The sequence below is a fragment of the Glandiceps talaboti genome, chromosome 16 (assembly GCF_964340395.1).
Source record: "Glandiceps talaboti chromosome 16, keGlaTala1.1, whole genome shotgun sequence".
NCBI lineage: Eukaryota > Metazoa > Hemichordata > Enteropneusta > Spengelidae > Glandiceps > Glandiceps talaboti.
In genome coordinates, this window is record NC_135564.1 from 11,018,502 (window position 1) to 11,043,249 (window position 24,748).

A 24,748-nucleotide genomic window follows, 5' to 3' on the forward strand; every position below is an offset into this window, starting at 1 on the left:
AAATGATCACCACCCTTTACGACAATTTCCATTTATAAATTCAAACATAGGTAAAATGGCTGACAAAGTTGCACTTAATACAAAATAATTTTAGCTGCAGGCCGGCATTAGTATTTTACATAAAAATAATGTGCATGCAATTGGTGAGATTTAGTAATGGATGATTCGTAATCATATTTGTGGTAGATGTCATTCTGAAGAATAAACATATCATTGTTGTTATGGTAACCATGAGTGACCCATTGCAAACAATCTCATTTTCACTTACATTTACATTTGGGTCAGTTACATCCATCTGAAAGATTAACCATTTGACATTAAAAACACAAGAGTTGTTGAGAGGAAAGTTTGGAAAATTTACTCCACAAACACCATGCACATATAGGTACAAATCATGTTATGTTCAGTAAGTCTCAAACAATAACTACCATGCACAACAAACACATCCACATTTTGAACAAAACATCCACAAAACACGAACACTGACAACAATTTCATTCACTTTATACTTCCTCTTCTACATGGTTTTGAAAAAAATTGCAATAATTGTCGGTATTTTTGGTCATTTTTGATTTCTGAATTAATTAAGACCTACATTTTCCGAAACACTTTCACTGAAGTTACAACTATTTTCAAAGCTAGTTCTTTACACCTATGCTAGATCTGACATTTTCATATCTCATTTAATTTCATCAAAATCATTTTATTTTTATTTTTATATAATTATGCAAAATGCATTTATCAGATTACGATTATTATGTTCATAAAAGTTCTTCAAAATTTTTAGAAATTTTTCCACCCGTATCATTCCTAACAAAAATGTATGGCTTACTGTAGGCATGCAATGATTTCTATTTTACAGTTTAGAAATATCAGAACTCCTTTTTTCGCTGAATATGGGTACTGTAGTAAAAATCGCCTGAGTTGCTCTAACTTTTTACTGTGGTTCATCTGAAATTCTGTGTGCTGACATAAATCTCTTTGTGTCTCGAGGGATTAAAAAATACCCTAAAAAATCAAAGACCCTTATCCACAACCTTTAGCACTCTAGTCCATACTTCACAATCAATACTGTCAGCTTAGTTAATACTTCGAAGGCTTTGAAGTGTGGACACAGATTGTATGAGGATAAAATCACAGCTATTCATAAAATCTGACCTACCATTTTCACCAGTGTCTGCTATTCCTAAAACCCGACACACTGTAAATCTGGGGTGTTTCCACATCCATGCAGAAAGTGAAATGTTTGAACACACACACACACACACACACACAACAGTACATGGATACCCTACCTGACACCTGTCACTTTCTCTGAATAGACTGCCATTTACAAACACTAACCTAGGGAGACTATTTCTGACCTGCTACTAAGCTAGGGTGACATGATCAGTTCCCTTGACTACCACATAAACAATGTTGCTTCTAACTGGTTACTCACCTCATTTCTCCCTAAGTAATCCATATTGGCAATCAGTTTAGTTCTTCTAGGTTGTTGTGATGGGGGTGCGCCACCCCCTGGTTTCCCAAAAGGTTGGTAGGCTCGTAGCATCTCTAAATCCTATTCAAAGGCAGAAGGATTTCAGAAATCAAACATTTTAAAAAAAATAAAATTTGATCAAGTTATTTTATGTCAAGGGTGTTTTATTAGGCTAATTATCAAATATAAACTTTTGTCTAAAACTTTCCGATCATTTTCAATTTTGAAAAATTTACGAAATTCACATTTTTGAACAAAATTTGATTTAATCATGCCAAATTCATGCAATAGCACTACAACTATCAATTTCACCCTTTTTCTTTAAAAATGTGTTCTAATCATTTTGAAAAAAAAAGGACTGTGGCATGATTCACTTTCTTGCTACATTTTCTTTAAATGAAATAAACCATTTAAATTACTACAACTAGACACAGACATGCTGGTGCCAATGTTTTGATGTCTGTGTTTGATGTCTGCATCGTGCCATGTTAGTTTATTTCATTTAGACACAATGTTGCAAGAAACTGTATTCATTCAATCTTGCTATCTTAAAGTTTACCATGTACAGTTTCTTATTGGTTTCTGCATGGTTGTATCAAACAGGGTCAGTGAACACTAACATGAAATGGGCAGTATTGGTTTGTGCATGGTTGTATCACACAAAACAGTGAACACTAATATAAAATAGGTGATATTGGTTTATGCTTGGTTGTCTCAAACAGAGCCAGTGAACACTTACATGAAAAAAAATGTCTTAAAAACCAACAAACCTTTCGTTTTTCTTCTGTCTCATGATAATACTGCTGCTGTTGTACTGCTTTAAATCTAGCGATATCTTCCTCTGCTTCTCGTTTCTGAATTAGTTTCTTTCTCTCTTCTGCTGAGCTACAAAATGATAAACAAACAAACACGAAATAAATATCAATACTGAAACAATATTCGTCTCTCTCAAGATGTAAATTTCAAACATTTTAATATTTTTCACCCTCATTCATAGACCTATTCCTCCCCCAAGCTGGTTCTGTAATGGTATGATCCAAGTATTCATTGTGCTGTTTATCTTCATTTGATTGGACGATATTTGGAAGCAACTAAAATGAAAGGTGTGTTCTTCGGAGAAATGAGAAATTCAATGTACTTACCCATCAGATCTAAATACTAATGTTCTCTTAGGTTGTGGAGTCTGTCTGGGTTGTTGAACCGTGTCAGAACTATATTCTAACGTGCTGTCTAGACCGTTAACAGGACGACCTACAAAACAATTCCAATGTTAAAATAAATATAGATTACTACTGTGGAAACCGAACTTTCAGCTTTCAGAGTGTAGTTAGCTAGAAGCTAGGTTTCCACTGTCATAACTCCTGTCACATCATAATATTAGAGTGCAAATTTATATTCACTATAAATTACTTAAAAGACTTAAAAACTTAAAAAGGTTTTTTCTATTTATTTTTTTTAAAAATTTTTTTATTTTCTCTTGTGAAAACATATATATACACAGAAATGTTTTATTTACAAGTTTTATAGTCAGATTAGCATATTTAAAATTTTGGCATATGACAACAAAATGTTAAAATTGTAATAACACATGTATGATGGATTCAAATGAAGGAGATTAGTTATTACAGCGACTGTAAGATATGTGTGCCACTTGATTGTTAGTCTAGTGCTATCTGTGGCATCAAATCTCAAGATCTCTCTTTATGTCTAGCTAAATGAGGTCCTGGGATGAAATTGCAAATTCAATCAAAGCCACCAATACAGTCATTATGCTACTTATACATTGTTTACATCATTCTAAAACTGCTTGTCGTTTACTCATTTGCATGAACAACTTTTGGTTCATGATATCTCATTGAGCTAGACACAGGGTAAAGAGATTTGATACAATGTGTAGCATCTAGACTACTTGGTTGTACAAAAGACCCCAATTCAAGTTAACTAACACCGAAACTGTGAAAAGTAACGTGTTTTACAAGTTCAGTAAGAAACATCATCAAACAGGCACACTTGTCTTGCAATTGCAGTGTTACTTATTTGTGGTATAATAAAGAAATATTCTCATTGTGTTTATAATTTTTTATGTATATTTTAATGTAAATTCAAACAGTGAAATATGAATTACATAATCTGAATTACATCAACACCCCACTTAAACAATCACTATCAAAACACACAGTGAATAAAAAAATGCAATAAAATATTATATTAATAACATGCATAACTATTGTCTCTCGTTTATCATGTTTATATGAAATGATATTGGTTGATCATGTGACTACTGGACCAAACCATATGAATTTCCGGGGGGAGGGGGATGTGGAAATCTTAAAATAAGAGTGCGAACCCATCACCATGACAACAATTTACTAACTGGAATCTTAACATCACACATTTTACATGCACACACTACACCAAAGAGAAAGCCGGCAAACACACATGTTAAACCAGGTAGCAAGAAACACCACAACATTACAGCAATGAAGTACAAACATGCATATTATGTGTTGTATGTGATTTTATAATGTACTGTGACGCAAAGTAAAACATTGCTGCAATGTTTTTTTTATAACTAAAGCCTTTTGGTTATTTTTTGGATGCACACGTCTATTCAGTACACTATTTTGTCTTCAAAATTTCAATTTGCACTTGTTTTTTCAAAAAGTTACGTCAATTTTGATTGTGATGGTCACTGCATATTTGATGCCTTTTATTTCATCAATTGGAAATAATTTTGGCTAAAATCTCTTGAATATGAATAAATACAATGTAGAAATTAATAACATGTAATCATATATTCTGTTTTATCACATTACAAGAAGAGACATTCTAGTTTTGGTCACCAAGTTGTGATTTACTTGAAAGCAGCAAAACAAGCATAGCATGCAGTGAAGATGAGTGAAATTGACAAAAATGTAGATTTCGACTTATTTTAGTGAAATTAACGTGCAAAACGTACTGCTTTTATTGTCGGTTTGGGCACCATGGTAGTCGTTAACGGTAGTTTGTAATTGATCACCACGGAAACCAAGTTGACTAGGAGCACTATGTGCACCCAGTGTCTTGTTTTGTCTTATACCGCTTTGTTCAGTGTCAGTTTCATCTACAGAGAAATGACGTCAGAAACAGAAGTTGAAAGTAAAACAAAGAACACATAACAAGGTAATGTAAATATTACAGTCTGTATTACTGGTACAAATGGACCACATTCTTAGCTTTATGCTGCAAGCTAGTGACTCTAAATTTCACATTTTTAACACAACTTTGGACTGGAGTGTGTAACAGCTAGTCTATAATAACACTGGCTATCGCTACTTCAAATACTTCTTTTCATAATGCTAGGGGGTTAACTCACAGAATATCCCACCAATCGTGCAAAAGCAGCCAATTACTTTGTTATAAATTTTACCTTATCACCTTACGGATAAGTCTTTGCTACACATATGCATATTTTGTAAGTTAGTATAACTCTGCTAGCTGTTGGTACAATGCTAATAACATTTTCTCCATTCAAAATTAAATTTGAACAAATTTAGAAGAAATTTCATGTCTGTTAAACACATTTTTATAGTAAAATTGCCCAGATTTTTTAACATAAGAGAAACTTTTTTAAAAATATATTCAGTTGTAATTATTACCACAGTGGTTGAAACATAAAGATGCAAAGTGATCTGTGTATCACAGTATGTTGCAAAGTTGGGTTGTTGGGGGTTTTTTTAAAGAAAGTTTATCCTTAAATAGAAATATATTTTTAGATACAAACTTCATCTACGTGTTGATACAAAAATATGGTTTCATAATAATTTTTGACAAAATAAATTCAAAATGAAGCATGGAACAAAAAGAGACACAAAAATAATCTATTCAACATGATGGGGATGACATACATGTAAAATGGAACGTGTCACATGCATGAATGAAAATCCTGTATATTCAGTTTCTATTTATTTCTGAAACTAAATGGTACATAAATTGACTAGAACAGCTCTTTAGTTAGCTAGCCCAGAGACTTGTTTTGGTGTTACTATCTCAAGAAACCCTTAAGGTATAGACAGCGTGTAGAGGTAGTAACACAGAGACAAGTCTCTGGCTATTCGGCAGTTTTCAAAGTCAAGTAAACATACTAGTAATACTTTCTCTCAAAGTTTTGAACTGTAAATGACTCTTTGCATGCCTGAAAATCAGTGACTACATTCAAACACACAACAATACAAAGATTGGCTGAATTTGATGAAGTAGGTACCATTGATAAGAATTCGTCCGTATCACCTTAAACACATAACATGGACAAGCTGAATGACTTTTACAAAGTGTAACACACGTACAGATGTCTCCCACCTGGTAACAAGTAGCATTTGAATGTATGGGTGTCACTAAGGGGATGGGCCAAGAAAGTGTGACAAACTTGTAGGCAAACAGTGTGACAAATGGTAGTAAACAGAGGGTGACAATAATACAATGTGACACATACAGGTAAAAGTAGTCTAGTGTGAACAAAATTGTTGGCAAACACAATATTGGAATTTAGTGGCAGATGAACTGAATGATCCAAATTTCGTGACATGATTTTGATTGGAAATCACAACAAATGAATAATTCCTCTTTGTGTAGAGAATTCATTTTATTCCATTGACTATGATCAAATTGACAAGAAATATTGTAAGATCACTCCTACAATCCTCTGCCATCACACTTTACATTCACATGTACCAGAATTATTCACTTCTCTAATGGTAAAATCTTTGAGATTTCTTGTACATTCATTGCTAACACATACATGTATATACAGGAGATTTCATCTTAGCTTGTACATACTGTTAAACAATGTATCAAGATCAGTGAGACTGATTTCATGTTGAGATAGACACGATAAACAATTTCTTTGTCCACATCGCAATTTCTGCTCTATGCAGTTACTACAGGCAAGTGCAACCTTCTTGTTCTATTTTGACCCCCTAGAGTGAGGTGAAATGCTATCTAATAGTAATAGTGGTATACCAAGAATTGTAAGTTTTTAGACCCATTTGTTAATGTGCTTTTATCCCCTAGAAATTTGAATACCCATTTTTAGATGTCAGTATATTGTGCAGTAACTCAGGGAGTCTACCAGATGGAAATAGAGTTAATGATCTTTGTGAACCCCTTAAGACACTAGCTTTGAGACTCTTGTTTCTCCAGCAACCTAAGGAGTAAATGATGTGTAAAGAAGCTACTTCCAAATCCTTCCATGTAGAATATCATATTTTTTTCACCTCCATTTTCGCAAACATGAACATACTTTTCTGTTGACGCCAAAAAAACTCAAATTTACTTACCTACAATGAAATGTGCTCGTTTAGCATGTGGATTGTCATGTCCTCCATATTGAGGAAGATCTTGCAGAGGGCCCCCTAGCACAGGCTGTTTGGGTTTATTGAAACTGCTTTCGGGGTAGCCTTGGAAACGGTAGTTAGGTTTGGATATATCACTTGTACCACCATAAAATTTAGACATGTCTCTGGGTGTTACTGAAAAAATAAAAAATGTGACCATAAATAATGATTATTAAATTGTAAATGTTGCATTTATTTATACAAAAATAAATTACACTATAATATTAAATGAAAAGTTTTGAAGACAACAAATATAAATAATATTGCAAACTTATACATATATAGGAAATGTTTTTGTTAAAGTGTAGGAATTCCTGTAACAGAAAGAAGAGAAATCAGCTAACTCTTACTGTTTCCTGGACATAAATTTGCTAGGAAACCCGGTAGAATGACCGAGGAACCCGATAGATTCCACCATTCTCTTCAAAAACACTGACAGATCACACTTTAAGGCAAAAATGTATCACATGAGTTTGAAATAGAGTGTTGTAATAACATGCTGTTAATTAGTGTTACTTCCCCTCTCCCCTCCCCCTCCCCCATCAATAGTTCCTTTGACTGATTTTTGTATATGCAAATTTAAAAGTGCTTTTAGATTTTTTAATGAAATGCTCAATACCAATTTTAGAAGAAATGTAAGTTAGATTAGATTAGATTAGATTAGACTAGATTAGATTAGATTGATTAATCTTGTTGAAAAAGTATGAAAAACATTAGTTTAGACAAAATGCCATTTGAAAAAATCCACACACTGCATTCAAGATATACATTGTATACAACATATAATCTAATTCTGGTTTATCAATTACTATAGACTTCATCCCCCCCCCCCTATCCACTCCCCACCCCCTCCACAATTGTCAACTTATGTAATGTACTGAATTCTAGAGTTCTATCATGTACAGTTATACTAAGTGTTCAAAGTGCACATAACAAAGTGCAAATGAGTGTTTATTATAGTTACTATCAACAAAACATGAGTAGAAAATGTACATAAATGTACCTAGAGTAGTTTACACTGGACATCCTCAAAGTTAATTAACAAATAACAAAGATACAAAGTTCTACAGTTCAAACATAATCGCTTGAGTTAGAGAAACACATAGTAAGTTACTGTTAATAGTTGCATAGAGACACTGAGCCTTGCGGTGTATTTTTTTGGATGTGCGGCGATTACATACCTATCTAAGCCAAACACACTGAAGTCCCTACTAATCAATAACACATTGTATTGATTGTAATCAACAACACAGCAAGGAATCGACAATTGGTATAACCTTTGTAATCAACAACACAGCTAGAAATCGACAATTGGTAGAACCCTTTGAATAATTTACACAATTGGCATTCTGCCAAGGATATAATGGACCAGAAAGAATATAGACAGGACAAGGTGTGACAAGATAAATGGATGAATTTAGAAGATGGACAGAGTTGATAACAAGTTATGTAGTTTATATGTCGATTGGAAGACAATCCAACATAATACGCTTGAAAGAATTACTTTGCTGATGTTAGAAATAAATAAATGATCAACTGGTGCTCAAATCAGACATTGGACATTAGTGTACCTTTCAAATGCCTATCAAAAAATTCCAATTTCTATCATAATGACCAATTTGAGCACGCTTCAACATTGCACAAAATGGTACATGTTAAATCATTCACTGTTTTCCCTTTATATCAGTTGTAATTACAAACCTGTAGGCAGGCAAAGTGGTTACACACCTGTAGGCAGGCAAAGTGGTTACACACCTGTAGGCAGGCAAAATGGCAATCTAAATAGCCTAAAAACTTGTCCTGGTAACTATATAAACTACAGGCTACTTTTTAAACCACATGGTAGCCTGTGGTAGCTATTGATCACAATACATCTGTAACTCTCTGGGCTATGATTTAAGTATTAAAAGTACTACAAGCCTTTCATCTGTGAAATCAGTGAAAGGATTTTCTGTGCACTTAGGGTAGCAACTAATGACTTTAATAGCAAACAGACTAGTTGATAGCTATTCAATAATTCATTATACGACTATATAGCTTAATTTACAGTCATGCTAACAATAATTTGCTGATTAACAGTAATGGCCATTAGATTAGGCAATAATGTATGTGTGTGTGGGGGGGGGGGGGTAGTCATTCAGAGACTATCAGTGGCTTCAAATCTCAAGACCTTTCAGGAGATTTGGAGCCAGAATAGCCTCTAGACAGGGGGGGGGGGGGAGGGGAGGGGAGGGGGTGCACACTTATAATTTCTTTCTTTTGTTCAACTTCTGGTATCTGGTACAATTATATTTGATTACAAGCTTTGTATTCAATACATCATATGTGTAATACTTACATGTATGGAGGGTTCCAGTATCAACACATTAGTAATGAAACCAAACACAAAGTTTATTATTATAGACTTAACCCTTAGATAAAAGTTACATCTATTCCTGTATATCATTCAGCAATAATTTTGATGGGAAACTCTAGTAAAATGTGTGTAAGTAATTTTTCATCTACTTTCATCTTTTCAAGAACCTACAAAATATGGCAAACATTTTGCTGAAATCAATTTACAGTATCTGTGTAAATCTCTCCTGCATTTCATAAAATGCAAAGAAGCTATGATTTCACAGCGTACCATACATTTACTTCTGCAGATAAGCTTGACTGTGTAAATGTGTCTGTAAGATACCACACATGTACATGTGATCATCACTACAATAGAACCACTACAATACACATAGAAAGTTTACTTCAATATGTACCCAGTACCAGTATATATCTAGAGATACACATACCAGGAGACCTTTCAGGTGAAACTCCTGGCTACACTAATTACTCTGTCACTTAGAAACATCCCCTATCATAAAAGAAGATATTTGTTGTCCACTGTGCGTGAAATAAAGTCATTAAATTTATGGATAAGTTGAAACCTTTCACAGTTTTTTCGTACAAGATCAGAAGGAGAGAGAGGTTACTATAAGGAGATATACAGCATGACATCATTATACTTTTAAGGAGAACACAACTATATCAAGTTGTTACAGATCATTGAGTCTTTTTTTGAGCGACAGGTACTTACATGTAGTGCATGTATTTACAACTAGTATAGTTGGACAGTGTCCAGTAAAATGAAGACATAAAAGTGACCATAGGGAGAAGGTAACAGTAATGATTTTAAATCTTTCATTAATATAATATATTTATTGTGTTTTTCTACCTGAAATGTATACCAATTAAGTCCGTGTTTGTGACTCAGTAAAGTGCAAAAACAAATTTCAAGTTTGTTACTGTGCTATCCTGGAAGTGATTAGTTAAATATATTATTAATTACTGGACCACATCTGCTCTGCATATATACGCATTTCTTGCTTCCTCATTTACGTTAATCAAAATATGGTGAGTTTTCAATACTCACTACAGATGGGTAGAATGGTGAGGAGAAGTGATTGTTCTTGCAATCTTTCAGAAAACTGGGATATACTAACTACAATAAAATTCAATTGACGACCCTGAAAGAAATAGATACAACTTTTTGATTTTCAAGATAAAATCAACTGACAAGATCCCTGTATATAAACAGTTACACTGTTTGGAAAGTTCAATTCAAACAATCAATGCCAAGTGTGGTATCTGATAACTTGAGGTTGTAAAATACAACAACAGCTAGACTGAGTGAAGTTGACCTTACAACAAACACTATTTTTTATAGATAATCTTGCAATACAATGAATTGAACCTTAGACTGAGATTGAACACAAGACATCTATTTTACAACCTCCTGTTATCAGATACCACACTTGGCTTTGATTGTTTGAATTGAACTTTCCAAAGAGTGTAATTTATTATATATACAGGGGGCTTATCAATTGAGTTTATCTTGAAAATCATAGTTGTGTCTATTCCTTTCACACTGGTCAGGTGAATTTCATTGTATATGCTGGCATTGGTGAAATGATTTGAACTGTAGTTTTATTGAGCAAGACTCAACATAGTTAATGTTGGTGAAGTGAAGTAGATCTGAACAGTTAAGGAGATTCCATATACTTAAAGCTGTGATATATGTCCTTATACTAGACTAGTTAAGTACAGTCCACCACATAGAGAGAATTCCTATCACATTAAAGTCTATTTTATGAATCAATAAAAACAGCTCACAGTGGGTCATATCCTTAGAATAGCCGTCTTTTATAATCATGAGGACATTACAGAGGACAGAGTTCAATATGTGTGTTGAATATATCCTGTGTGTTCACAAACTATAAGGGTTTACAACTTTAAGTCTCTTTCTGGTCTGGTCTCAGAGTCACTGCTTCAAGTATTTACACACTGGTACATACATGTACATAAATGCATACCCATGGGGGCTTGAAATAACTTTTGGGCTTGGCAGTCACATTTCTCCAAGCGAATTATTTCAACTACAATTTTCTATTGTTTTCCATTGGTCTAACAGACTACCACCTTATAAATTTGGTAGTCTATATAGATACAGTGTTTGGTAGTCTACATGTATGTTTCCTAGACTATTGCTGATTTCGAGCCCTGATATATACACAGATTAATGTATCGGATAAACATATAGTCCTGCCAAATGTCAAAATAATTGTACACAGAAAGTAACACCAATCACCTATTAAACTTTATAACATCTATCATTGGTACCATAAATGTTTAATTCCTTTTTTTTGCAAGGAAACAGTTTGAGATCAGTTTTTATTTGTATTTGTTCCAATTCAAAACAGTCTGTACTTTAGTGGCAATGACATTGTTCTATAACCTTAAAAGTGTCAATTGTCAAATTCCATTCAAGTCAGAGCACATATTTCTACTGATGTAGTTCATGTACATTTTGGAAGGTGAGGTAAAGTAGGCTGTGGTTTATTACAACATCAAAATCCCAATGTACAATTACATGTAGTTGCTGGCTCTCATTCAACACCTACATTGTATTGTATTTATTATGCATTAATTCTACCAGTATAAATATTACACTTGTTCAAAAGCATGATAGCCTTGTGTTGTTATTTCACCATTACATAATTACATGTTACTATGGTAACATTAGCTACTTGTTCTCATTTTTTTTTGCACTATTAATAAAAAAATACTGCTAACAATATACATTCATCATTCCCAATTCCTTCAAACTACATGTAGCTAACATACTAAACTCTTTCACCAGTCCCAGGGAGCATCGCTATTAAACTGTTTTGTATGTACCAATATCTACCGAATAATTGTACTGGAGTCTACATGTTGTACTAACAATATACAAGCCATGATAGGTGTTTGTTGGTTATAATATAATATGTCCATTGCATAGTTTCCATGGTAATTAGAATGTCAATACCATGATCTATCAATCATAATTCTCTTTGCATTTATCAAAACATAACAAAATCATGATTTCCTAACCCTGCCACTTTTTGAATGATATGAAATATTTCTTTTACTAGTTGGCCTGACAAAGTGTCATGGGTATTAAAGATTATGAACATGCCTTATCAATACTGCTCTTCTAAGAAATAATTTGGTAACCATGATGGCAAGAAATGCTGTGAGACCCACAATGGTATATATATATATGGTAACCATGGCAACACCGTAGAAAGAATGGTGTAGTAGCTATGGTAACTATAAACAATGTTAAAGAGGCAATGTCAAGTATGGGAGTGAATGATGTTATGATATTTGGACAACCCTTCAAAATCTACCAATGAAGGTCAAGTGTAAACACAATTAAGCTATATCAATATCATGGCATACTTGGACAACAATGGGTCTGAACCTAATGACTGCGTAATTACCATTATCAAGTACTGTATGGATTTATGGTACAGGTATAAAATACAATAATTTGATAATAAAAGGATGATCACATGTTGATAGAAATGTGATCAAAACTAAAATTAAAGTTAAATTCCATGTTTCTTAATTCATCTTAAAATTATGTTACCATTGTTACCATATTAATTTCAGTAACATTACATAATTATTAAAACTAAACTAATTACAGTACATGTTGTATTACCAATTAAAATCATTCTTTTTGTCAATCATAAATTTCCTTTGTCTTAATTCCATTGTTTGTTTATTATGTTTGTTTGTTATTTATTTACTCCGATATGAGTGATATTTCAGAATCACTAAAATCATTTTCTTTTACAAGCCAGAATATATTTTTCTGTTCTGTTAGAGGCAATGAAAAAAAATGGACACTGCCCCCATGAAAAGACTACGCGAGATAGCATTGCTGTACTCTTTTAAAGAAAACAGTGGTTTACTTTGATAGACTCAAATTAACAAAAGCAGAAATTGAAGGCCATGCAATCATAAGATAATCCTATAGATATTGTTTAATTTCAAGACCATAATATGTTGACTTCCAGTAGCATGCATTTATAAAATTAACATCCCATGGGGGCAGTTGTCCACTTAACTTCTCATTGTTATGTCATTATAAATACTTCACTTAATACTGAAAAATCTCTTTTTCATCTCATATTGCCAGAGGAAAGACGGCATTTTATTCACATAACATCCATTATTCAAGTTAATGGAAAACCTTGAGTGGAAAGTGAAAAGAAGCCAAATACATTCAATAGCTATTATGAGAGTGTACTAGACTACCACACATCATGGAATGTACTTTTCCATTTCATGACTTTTATTTACACTGGAATGTTTACATTAGGTGGATAATACTGTATTGAAAACATACTGTGTTTAACTTGTTGCTATAACAGGGTTTTTGTAATACAGTGAATGTTTATTGGTTGAGGACAAATAGCACATGGCTGTAAATTGACTAACTTCATTGGGTTACTTCAGGTTGCTGGGGTTTTTTTTGGTTTGGTTTGTGTCTCTTTCATAAACAAAGAACACTTCTTAAAGGAATTAATATACAATAAAATCTGGGTTTTCAGTCAAAATTGTGTAATTTTGGAAGTATTCAAAATTGGTATAAATTTTGATAGATACATGTATTGTGCAAATCTACAAAGAACACTTCTGATTGTATAAATTTGGATAGAAATGTGCACCCCATCTACAAAGAACACTTCTCAAAGCAATTAAAAACAATAAAATCAGAATTATTCATATTTTTCAGTCAAAATTGTGCAATTTTGGGAAGCACTCAAAATTGTGTAGATACAACATGTAGGATAGAAGTGCACCCCCTGTGTCTGGTCTGTCAACTTGACATTCTTGTTGAACCTACCAGTTACATCATGTAGTCGTATCATATGCAGACAAATTTATGATTTTTGTACAGCTGTTGTACTGTCGAGGATTGAACATGTTTAATTTCCCTTACCATAAAATATTATCAATTACCAGAGATCGAGCGATTTCAACAACCAGCCTTGACGTTTTCAATAATTTCAATATCACATATTTCTAGTGATTGATATATCTATTAATATGTAACAGGTGAGGGGTTGACAATGGCAGGTGTTTTTGATATTGTGGCGCAATATCATATCACACAGTGTCTCAGAATAGTAATTGTTGGTTTCAAATTTCATATCTCCACTGTTCACACAGTACAGTTATGTTTACTGTAACCATGATGCTATGCAAATTTACATACTGTGGTGAAATTCAAATTGTTGTTTCTCTACTAGAAATATACCCACCCACCCCACCCCCACCCCCCCACCCCCCGAGAGTTCAAATCTCTGTTCCAATCAGAGTTATTAGAGTGCATATTTCCAGGGTTATTTTTCTACCTGTGTAGACAACAGCCCAGAGATTTGACTATCTGGCTTGAAAATACCATTCACCAGAACTACTATCTGTTATGTCAAACCACATAGTCTCTTGGCGACATGTAGCTACCAAAGGCACTGAGTTGGGAATCTCACAATACGAACGTAACAGAGGCAAGAAATGTACCGTATTGCCTATTTTTCAAATTTTAATAACTTATCGACATTTCTTCCACCATTCAACCATAAATAACCATTTATTTGATTTAATTTATTTTTTCAAGACAAGGTTATCCATTGGATTGACTTCTACGACCTGTGTTACACCACAATCAATAAATTGCCTAGGGGTATGTCTATATATATAGTAATGGAACTATATATTATATCAACACATGAATAGTACAGTACTTTCAACCTACAGGGGTAAAATCTACTAAAGTTTGCATCACGTTTTACTAGTGTTTCCAACCAAAAATATAGAGATAGATATGGGAAAATAATAATATTTACCACATTAGCCAGTATTTCGAAACCTTGCTATGTTTTGGTTATTTCTCGTTTAAGAACCCTGGTAACTGAGATGGTTGCGAATATACAATGTTCATGAGTATAATGTTCTACCACAAAACGTCCACAGAGCTTAGATTACAAGCTAGGAGACACCATGGTAAAGTATCAGTGACATATTTTAGTTCAAGTTAAACCTTATTCTCAGTGGAAAGCCCTAGTAAAGAAGTAACTTAGAACCTTCACTGTGTTGACCTTGACTATGAGTGTTGAGAGTACAAAGTCAAGATCAACCTACAGAGTTTCTAAGCTACATGTACCAATATTTTTTTTTAAATGACTAGATAGCACGAGACAGAATCTACCAACCCCCCAACCCACCCTTAACTTTATTATTAATCAGACAACCAACAATATATGTACTGATAATTGTTTCAGCACCAATGATAAATTGTACATGTCAATTAATGGTCTATTTTATCTATAAGTAGTATAGTAATAAGTTGAAATCGTGATTCAGCAAGGTGCTGATTTTTGGGTGCGGACCCTAAATTAAATTTGGTTTGATATACATATTGTACCATACTATATGTATACTGCTACACAAATAATTGAAATATGTTTATCTGCAGGGGTATTAATACTGTTCAGGGTGTATGGTATTTTGAGTGAGCCATTTATCTAACAAAATAGTTCATAACCATTCCAGTTGCAGCTAGTGCACTCCTGGTAGGATTATCAACACATTATTTGATATCTCTATACATGTTAATTAACTATCTAAATAGTACCCTTAATTATGTGTTATTAAATATCATTCAGGTATGACAGTTGCCATGACAACAGACTAACACTAGTAGTATGTCAAAAACGATCTTTGATATCAACCTTGGTGGTAGTTCGCCCTGCAGTCCTAACTCTCCCCCAAGCTCCCACCAAAAAAAATGTCTACGCTGAAATACAGCCTACAAAATATATAGCCGTTATCAATAAATACAAAAATGAATTGTTCAAATCATGTTGACACTTTTACTGACTGCTTCAGTTGACGGCCATAAGACTCAACACAATATAATGGGAAGGTAAGCTGTATGACCCTTGACCTTTTCTGTATATCATAAAGCTATTAAATCGATTGCTGGGCAAATAACATGAAAAGAAAATTGTAAAATGCAAATAAATCAATTTGTAATAAATGACTCATGAATTGACAGAAACTGTACTCAATCTGTTATTAATAGATCATATTACGTTCTATTTTGAAGACATTTTGGGAAAGTGATTAGATAAATAAAATGTATTTTGTCGATAAATTACTTAGAAATTGTAATAAGCTAAGACTGGAACTATCGTTTCATCCTTCCAACAGCAGATTAATATAACATTATGTTGTCAAAATTTGCCCTTTGCTATTTCTAATAAATTAATTTAGGAGAGCTCTGAACAGAAGTAATTAAACTTCAACCAAATGATTAGTTAGTGCAATCGAAATAAATATCATGAAATGAAATGCAGGTTTATGAGTAATCTCAAAATAAGTAATTAAAGTGTACAGGTTTGTAAACTTTAATTAATATTCGATTAATTTATATGAGGGATGTAGCTGTCAATCATTAGGTCAGTAAAATTTAATCTAATTAATTAATTAAAATTCACTTGTCATTCATTCTTTCACCTGCCAGTACTTTTGACACTCAATAATAATTAGTTTATCAAAACAACCAAATCTCTCGAATGTAATAACATCATACCACTGATGACGGGCAACCATCAGACGGTCCGAAATTTAATAGCGACGTCGCCCTTCAGAGATTGCTGTTTTACGGTGAAATACAACTTGTCTTTGCTACCTAGCTGACCAACGTGAACACCACTCTGCATTGGTCTCTTTGGAATTTGGGCCACAGTATGCACTGACACTAACGTCGTACAATTAAACTTGAAACGTGAAAATATTCTGAACTATCCTGTTTTTGAAAATGCTAGATGTTAGATAATTCAATTTCACAGTGTTAGTTACAGAGGGAGAGAGCGTTGTTGTTGATGAAATTTGATGGACTTCGAAGCGATACTAGAGTTAATAACAAATGACCCTGAGTTCAACAAGTTTGTGAGCACAACAGATACACACGAGACATTTAAACACAGACCACCTTGTCGGTACGTCCGTGAATAAACCCAACGGTTGTTTGATCAACACAATTTAGGAATTAGACACCAAGTTGATCAACAATACTATTATGTATGAGTTGATTGATAGTGATGATTGCGATGATATAGCTATTCTACTTCGACGACGAAATCACTAGGGTTTTAGGAATTCCCCTGAGGAAACCTTACTTCATTGACTCGCATTATTACAAAGGGATTTGAACCACACAACTTTATAAGTAAAGTCTTGTTGAATTGTAAATATATATATAGTACAAGTGTATTAGAGATTTAGCTACGATTACCGAGTTGAAATAGGATACGTGGACAATGAGATCCTACGGCCGCAGCCTTGAGATCGAGAGGGGCACACTGCGTACGTACGCGGCGAAATTACGAGCATGCGAATGGAGTTTGCACGTATGTAAGTTTGTATAACATTAAAAACTTACCGTCATGTTCTAGCGTCAATGGACCGCCGTTTTGCTCAAGGTTTGCCATGATTGTAAAGTCCTTGTAGGGCACGATCACGTTTGCCCTGAATATATATAGCGTGTGGCACTGTTACTGTCGCTTGTATTGTGATCCCTAGCTACCGAGTGACTCCTTTCTATGTTGTGTCATAGTGCCTTCTCATATGCAAATGAGTTGCTAAGGAAAAACAATGTCTGTCACTCCGCGAAGTAAACAGTATCGACTGAACAGCTCAGAGAACAGCTACAAGTATGAGAAAAGGATGCTATGTAAAGTTTGTACAAATCAATGAATCCCCTTTGTGTGGCATTTTGTAGACTTGACAAACTTTCTGTAAGAAAATTCCTCAACGTTAGTGATCGAAAAGAAAGGAAAACTACAAGTAAAAGTTCAACGGTCGGACAAGAAAATGTCATGTGTCGAACTTTAATACCGATTAGGCCTACCTCCTATGTACATGTTGTAGGCTACCTTGAGACTAACAGGTACCCTAGACAACATAAAAATTGCATGACTATGAATATAAATGATTGACCATGTCCCTGCTAAAATATAGGTATTTTCTTTAATATTCAGGAAAAATGTACCATGACTTTAATCTAGAGACCATCCGTGACTTCGAATCTCAAGATATCCGAGTCTCTTCACCCCGGGGTCCCGTCTAGCCGAGTCAGTGAGAAATCATCGAATTTGTTCAATGACATGTATAGAAGGAGTAACCCCGTAAACTTTTAAATAGACATGAGAAGAGAATTGAAGCCATAGATAGCCTTTAGAGACTTTATTTGTCTTTGACGGACGACTGCCATCATTCGTGCGTTTAAAGAATAACCCACAAAGTCGGAGGGTCTACGTTTTTGAATCCAAAAAAAAAGAAGCTACTGTAGTGACTGTACAAAATGAATAATAATCGAACATGATTTAACAATTATTAGAAAAAAAATTTGCGATTCAAATGTATCCATCATCACTTGACAGTAGCTATCGAGATATATTGGATTGATGGATTGGATTTGATAAATTTCCAAGAATATAGGACGGTATGATTCGTCGTTCTAGGCACCCTTCAAACCACTCTTCATACTAACTGTTTGATATTATTCAGGTGTATTTATGCAGACAGGCAGGTATGTAGAGAGGTGGGTATGTGGGTTGGTAGGTGGGTGCACGTGGGTGCACGTGGGTAGGAAGGAAGGAAGGAAGGCAGGTACATAGGCAGGCAGAGAAGTAGGTAGGTTTAGATAGGTAGGTGGGTAGGTAGGTAGGTGGGTGGGATAGGTCGGTAGGTAGGTATAGGCTGGCCCTTTGTAATCACTTAAATTTGAAGAAACTTTTGAATTCTATCTATACATGATTAATGTTGTTGACATTAAAAAAAAACTATCGTGATCATGTTACGTCGACGTTCGACTAGCAAAGTATTAGAATTGCTTTATAAACAATTTTGATAACACACACCGCGACTTATAACGGTATATATACTGCGATTGCATCTTTTCCTCAACTCGTTACCAGACTTGTACTATACGTACACCAGTAGCCTGCCCGGAGGAGTTTTATACGAAAGCCGCTGAGGGCGTTTTACATGTAAAAATGTTCTGAAAAAGAATATATATAGAAAATCGAAGTTCTGAAATATTTGCGTATCAGTTATTTATAAACAAACGCTTCGGGATGTACACGTTTGTGATTTCTCATCATATGTGATTGATGCATTCTCGATTTCAATGTCATTTATTGTTAGGCTATTGGCACTAGTTATTACCTATGTGTTTTACTTTTACATTCTTAAAATTCCGTAGTGAAGCATTTACAAAAAAAATTGAATTTGCGACTTCTTGCGCAGGTTGGAGGATTTTTTCTAGAAGTATAAATTCCAACCCGTGTCGGTTTTTTTTATCAAGCACATTTAAATGCACTTACTAGGGCCTTAAAAGGTCTAAGACTCAGAGTTGATAGATCATTGCATATGAATAGCGCTATATCTTATCAATGTATATAATAATAATAATAATAATGTTTATTTTCGCCAGAAAAAAAAGACACAATAGCTCGTACAAAGAGCTCGACATTACAAATAAATTTACAGAGCTTAATGTTATAAAGTATTCAGATTAGAAAACACACACACACACACACACACACACACACACACACACACACACACACACACACACACACACACACACACACACATGTAAGGTGAACATTTCTGGCGGGGATCACAAATAGTTCATTCGAACTAGTCTGAATGTGACCCTCAGACACAATGCGAAAAATACTTTTAAAGGTGAACGTCTGTGAAAGATGGTCGAACGGTATAAGAAGTATAACAGCTGTATATGCCGATCGGTAGATTAATTAACAGTAAATGATATCTACATAACATAACAGTGGAATAGCACTGAAAAGAGAAGTTTAGCTGGTAAGTAGCCAGTTCTTCAAGTGATACTTAAATTATTGAGATTCTTGATAAAGTCTGGTATTGAGTTCCAGTGTTTGGTTGCAGCGTACTTGAAGCTATGATGGTTCAAAGAAAGATTAAATTTTGGAGTATAAAAATTGTCACTTGTTGCCTGTCGTGTTGAGTAACTATGAGGTAAAATGTCGAGGTAATTATCAACGCTGTGCGCAAAGCGACTACTCTTTAAATCAAAAATAAACATACAGGTACATATGGATCCGGAGCTAGCCTTGGACTAAACATGAATATTCTTAATTATAACCTGGACCAACTCTTTCTATATATTAGTTCTGCCAGACAACTGTTTTTTTTTACATCTAAATTTTAATCCCGATCCTACTGATATCCACAACAAAATGACATGAGGGCACTCGGTAGAACAAATATTAAATAATATGCACATGTACCTCCACCAACTCTGAGCAGTTCTCGGGGTAAAAACATAATATTCAGCAACATCTGAGAGTAGTAACACTCATATCTGGGAATGTAAATGGCACTCATCCATGGATACCAGCTTGTATGCAATTTGACTCATTTTGACAAAAATGATTTTTTTAAAAGTGGCTTATTCTGGTTGCCATGGTAACAATATATTCTCTTTAATAGAGTGCTCTACTAGGGGAATATTAGACGTGGAAAGCTCGAAGGTGAAAGTGGAGCTCAGCTTGATGTTGATACCAGTACAAATTAAACACTAGAGGGCGCAGTCTCTGTTGCTCGCTTCTCCAAAAACATGCTACAAAAATATTACATCAGCCTTTGACCCTTTTATTTCACGTGTGACTGACTCGACTGCACTGCGACCTTCTGCAGACGACAACAATTTCGCTCTCGTGTGATCCTGTGTTATTGTCGTGCTCGGGCTCGTATTAAGATATTTTACACAAAGCCGTCATATCAAGGACAACACGGTGACATATGAACTACTGTAGTTGAAAGACATCTGTCACAAATCTGACTGAGAGTGCCACGTAAGGGGTCGAAGTACATTTGTGTGTGCTGGTTGTGCTCACTTCCTCCATCGATCGATCGAGTGGCTACGGAAATACATGTAGACAGTGACAATGGATTTTCTTCAAGCACAGGGCGTTAGTTTTATCCAGTTTCTACAGTCTACACTCGGACGATATGATGCATACATGTTGTTTATGTCACACATGGGTGATCCAAGGAATGCATTCCTTATTTATTTTCCCATTGTTTACTGCCTCAGTCCCTCAGTTGGGCGGAAAGTGGTCTGGGTAGCCGCACTATCAGAATGGATGAATGCAGTCCTCAAATGGTAAGCCCCGGATAGATTTCAAATCATTTGTAAAGGTTACATCATGTACTACTGTACTGTTATCAACTTAGAAATGATTTGGGGTGATAATAAAATTAGCACCTCTCACTAATGTATTCAACTTTGACATCTTGTAAAGAAGCCCTACTGCACTTGACATGTGTTCAGGAATTTCTTGCATGGATTTATGGGAAAACTTCTGGAAATGACATTATGCCACAATGTTTTTGTCTGGAAATTCTTTGTATTTGGATTTTATCACCAAATACCATATGTAAGTTGATAGCAGTAATCAATACAAGTGTACTAAATCCAGAAATAAATATGACTATACTTTTGTCTTTTCCTTTCAGTTGACAGCCATATACACACACGTGTACTAAAGTCAGAAATAAGTCTAACGATACTTTTCCTTTCAGTTGATAGCCGTAATCAATTCAAATGTACCAAAGACAGAAATAAGTCTGACGGTACTTTTACTTTCAGTTGATAGCCGTAATCAATTCAAATGTACCAAAGACAGAAATAAGTCTAACGATACTTTTCCTTTCAGTTGATAGCCGTAATCAATTCAAATGTACTAAAGACAGAAATAAGTCTGACAGTACTTTTACTTTCAGTTGATAGCCGTAATCAATTCAAATGTATTAAAGACAGAAATAAGTCTGACTGAACTTTTCACAGTACACTAAGGACAGAAATAAGTCTGACTGTACTTTCCCTTTCAGTTGATAACCATAATCAATACAAGTATACTAAAGACAGAAATAAGTTTAACTGGACTTTTTCTTCAAGATGAATGAATTTCTGCACCTGTGGTAAAATTGACATTTTAGAATTGCTATGTTGTGTGTTACAGGTTACTCTATGGTAATCGTCCCTACTGGTGGGTACAGGAATCATCACTGTACAATGATAACACTAGACCAGATATCAACCAATACCCATTGACTTGTGAAACAGGACCTGGTAAAGTAGAACTCAATATGTAGTTGTGGTGATGAATGACAAGCAAATTATCACAAATATGCAAATTATTGTGACATCACATACATGCAAATTATCATGACATATCACATACACAAATTCTATGATGTCACAAATATGCAAATTATCATGACATCACAGACCAGTTATATGACATCACAAATAATTATGTAAATTATCATATGGATAACTTTTTGAAAGTGTGTGATGTAACAATTACAAGAGTATCAAAGTTACATCATAAATAATGAGGCCCCTTGGTTGAATTCATACAAACAATAAAAATTTCTACTTAGTTGAACAGTAAAAACTAAAAAAATTGAATAAAGGGATATTCATAGATACCTTTTCAGAGACTCAAGCTGTGAGTATTTACAGTTATTTCTATTTCACTGTTGTGCTCACGATGTTTAATTTTTTTAACAATACATTCCTTGACAGTGATGGGAGAATTCAAGCAAAAGGTTGGGACTTGATATCTTCAAATTGTTATCTCTGGAAGTTGAAGTTATCATTTTCATTCCAGATATGTGTAGGGTTGTCCTTGATCATAGAAAAACCACAGTCAAACTGTAACAAAGCGATTCTTTCATCATTAGACTATAGTTTTCATGTTGTCTTTTCTATTGTCTCAACAGGTAGTCCATCTGGCCATGCAATGGTGACAGCCTCAGTCTGGTTTATAATGGTGCATGCATACAATGTACACCACGCTGGAAACAACCACCAACAAAACAAGAGTGAGAAAGGTCACAGTCAAACAGCGTGGTTGACATGGTTACTGTTTACTGTTGTCATGACAATGGTGGCTCTATCTCGTCTCTTTATAGCCACTCACTTTCCACACCAGGTGGTTTTGGGAACCATTGTTGGTAAGGAAGTAGTCAATAATAAGACATTTACTAGTCCTTGGCCCAACAATGAAATAACTTCTCCATATATTCTTTTGTCTTGAATAATCAATGTGCTAGTATTTTGATTTCAATATCTTTTGTCATTTTATGAAGTGTTTTCTTTGAGAAACTTGCAAGTGGAGAGGTTTTGTCATCATTCACCCTATGCATGTTTAGAAAGTAGAGTTTTGGTTTATATATTTGACATTTTCAGGAGGCATTGTCAGTAAAATTTGTGTGTTTGTTTTCAGGTATGTTATTAGGGATGACATGCAGTCGTGCGTCAACGGATGATTTACAACTCATTGCCTATATCATAGGTAGTGTCTTAATTCTTGTCACAGCTATCGGATTATTCTTCATCCTACAAGCATTAAATCTGAACCCAGGCTGGAGTATCCCACTGGCAATGAAATGGTGTGCGAAACCAGAGTACATACATCTTGATACTACACCTTTCTTTGCATTATCACGTGACGCAGGATGCGTACTTGGTCTCGGAGTCATCACAGTAATGCTGACAGCGAAATGTCCAGATAGACTGAAACAGAGTATTGATTTCCTTGGTAGCGTTATTGCTATATTGGGCTGTGTTCTTTATTGCCTCGTTATAGAAAGTATTCCACTTCCACAGAGTAATATTTTATTATTTTACATCTATGGCTTTGTCAAGAATAGTTTTATTCCTATCGGTGTTGTGTGTCTGAGAACAGCTGTTGCTTCACTTGTATGCAGACCAAAAAACCATAATCACTGAAAACAGTAAAATTCTAGTTTTTATACTTTAAGATGTTCACTTTCTTTGGTGCATTCTGTGATGACATAGCAAGTTGAACCTCACTGTATGAAAGGTACATTCTAATTGGTGAGCTACATTTAAGCAATATTTTAAGCCAATCAGGAAACGTCTTCTAGACTATATGCATGTTTTACTTTAAGAAGATACTCTAATTGGTGAGCTACACTCTGGTAATAGTTTAAGCCAATCAGACAAGGTTTTTTATATACATTTATATTTGAAATTTGACTTTGATTGGTGAGTTACAGTCACCCAATCAGAAGGGTCGTCTCTATGCATGTATATTGTTATAGCCTCTTATTGGTAAGCTACACTGGCAATATTTTAGGCCAATCAGAAAAGGTCTTTATATTCAAAATATCTGACCAATCTACATAGTGTATTTATACTTTCCCTGAATGAGTTAAGGATGTGTGCTGCCAAAAAAGAAAACACTTTTTGTTTAACCAGAAATAGATAAATAAATAAATCAATCAATCAAGGAAATGAAAACAATAAGTATTTGGTTAGTCTTGAACAATACTTTTATTTATTTGTCTCTCTCATTTCTATTTCTTTACAAGGTTTTATAAAATAAGCTTCTATTTACAAAACATGAACACAAGTTGAGACAATTCACACAGTCATATT

At 34.3% G+C, this 24,748-nt stretch overlaps 2 protein-coding genes across 2 annotated transcripts in view; one reads left to right on the forward strand and one right to left on the reverse strand.

The window, feature by feature from the left end:
* The window catches only part of LOC144447527 (uncharacterized), a 37,439-nt gene extending 19,636 nt beyond the window's left edge, over nucleotides 1-17,803 (reverse strand). Inside the window, exons 1-6 of the mRNA XM_078137575.1 lie at nucleotides 17,669-17,803; nucleotides 6,796-6,987; nucleotides 2,623-2,731; nucleotides 2,251-2,365; nucleotides 1,442-1,561; nucleotides 269-295 (exon numbers count right to left, since the gene is read on the reverse strand). Coding sequence (XP_077993701.1) covers nucleotides 269-295; nucleotides 1,442-1,561; nucleotides 2,251-2,365; nucleotides 2,623-2,731; nucleotides 6,796-6,987; nucleotides 17,669-17,717 — 612 coding nt within the window. The 5' untranslated portion in view covers nucleotides 17,718-17,803. The remainder of the gene's footprint in view (nucleotides 1-268; nucleotides 296-1,441; nucleotides 1,562-2,250; nucleotides 2,366-2,622; nucleotides 2,732-6,795; nucleotides 6,988-17,668) is intronic.
* Nucleotides 17,804-20,647: 2,844 nt separating this feature from the next.
* Nucleotides 20,648-24,478, forward strand: LOC144447091 (glucose-6-phosphatase 2-like). Its single transcript, XM_078136998.1, has 6 exons — nucleotides 20,648-20,674; nucleotides 21,123-21,159; nucleotides 21,217-21,439; nucleotides 22,299-22,408; nucleotides 23,065-23,298; nucleotides 23,571-24,478. The coding sequence occupies exons 1-6, from the start codon at nucleotides 20,648-20,650 to the stop codon at nucleotides 24,074-24,076; spliced, it is 1,137 nt and encodes a 378-aa protein (XP_077993124.1). The 3' UTR covers nucleotides 24,077-24,478.
* The last annotated feature ends 270 nt before the right edge of the window (nucleotides 24,479-24,748 follow it).

What these genes read in the sequence shown, in the direction of transcription:
- LOC144447091 (XM_078136998.1), top strand. Translation starts at nt 20,648, where the DNA reads ATGGCACTCATCCATGGATACCAGCTT. An exon ending in TCATCCATGGATACCAGCTT is followed by an intron (nt 20,675 to 21,122) that starts GTATGCAATTTG and finishes TCTGACTGAGAG; the next exon opens with TGCCACGTAAGGGGTCGAAG. An exon ending in GGTTTTGGGAACCATTGTTG is followed by an intron (nt 23,299 to 23,570) that starts GTAAGGAAGTAG and finishes GTTTGTTTTCAG; the next exon opens with GTATGTTATTAGGGATGACA.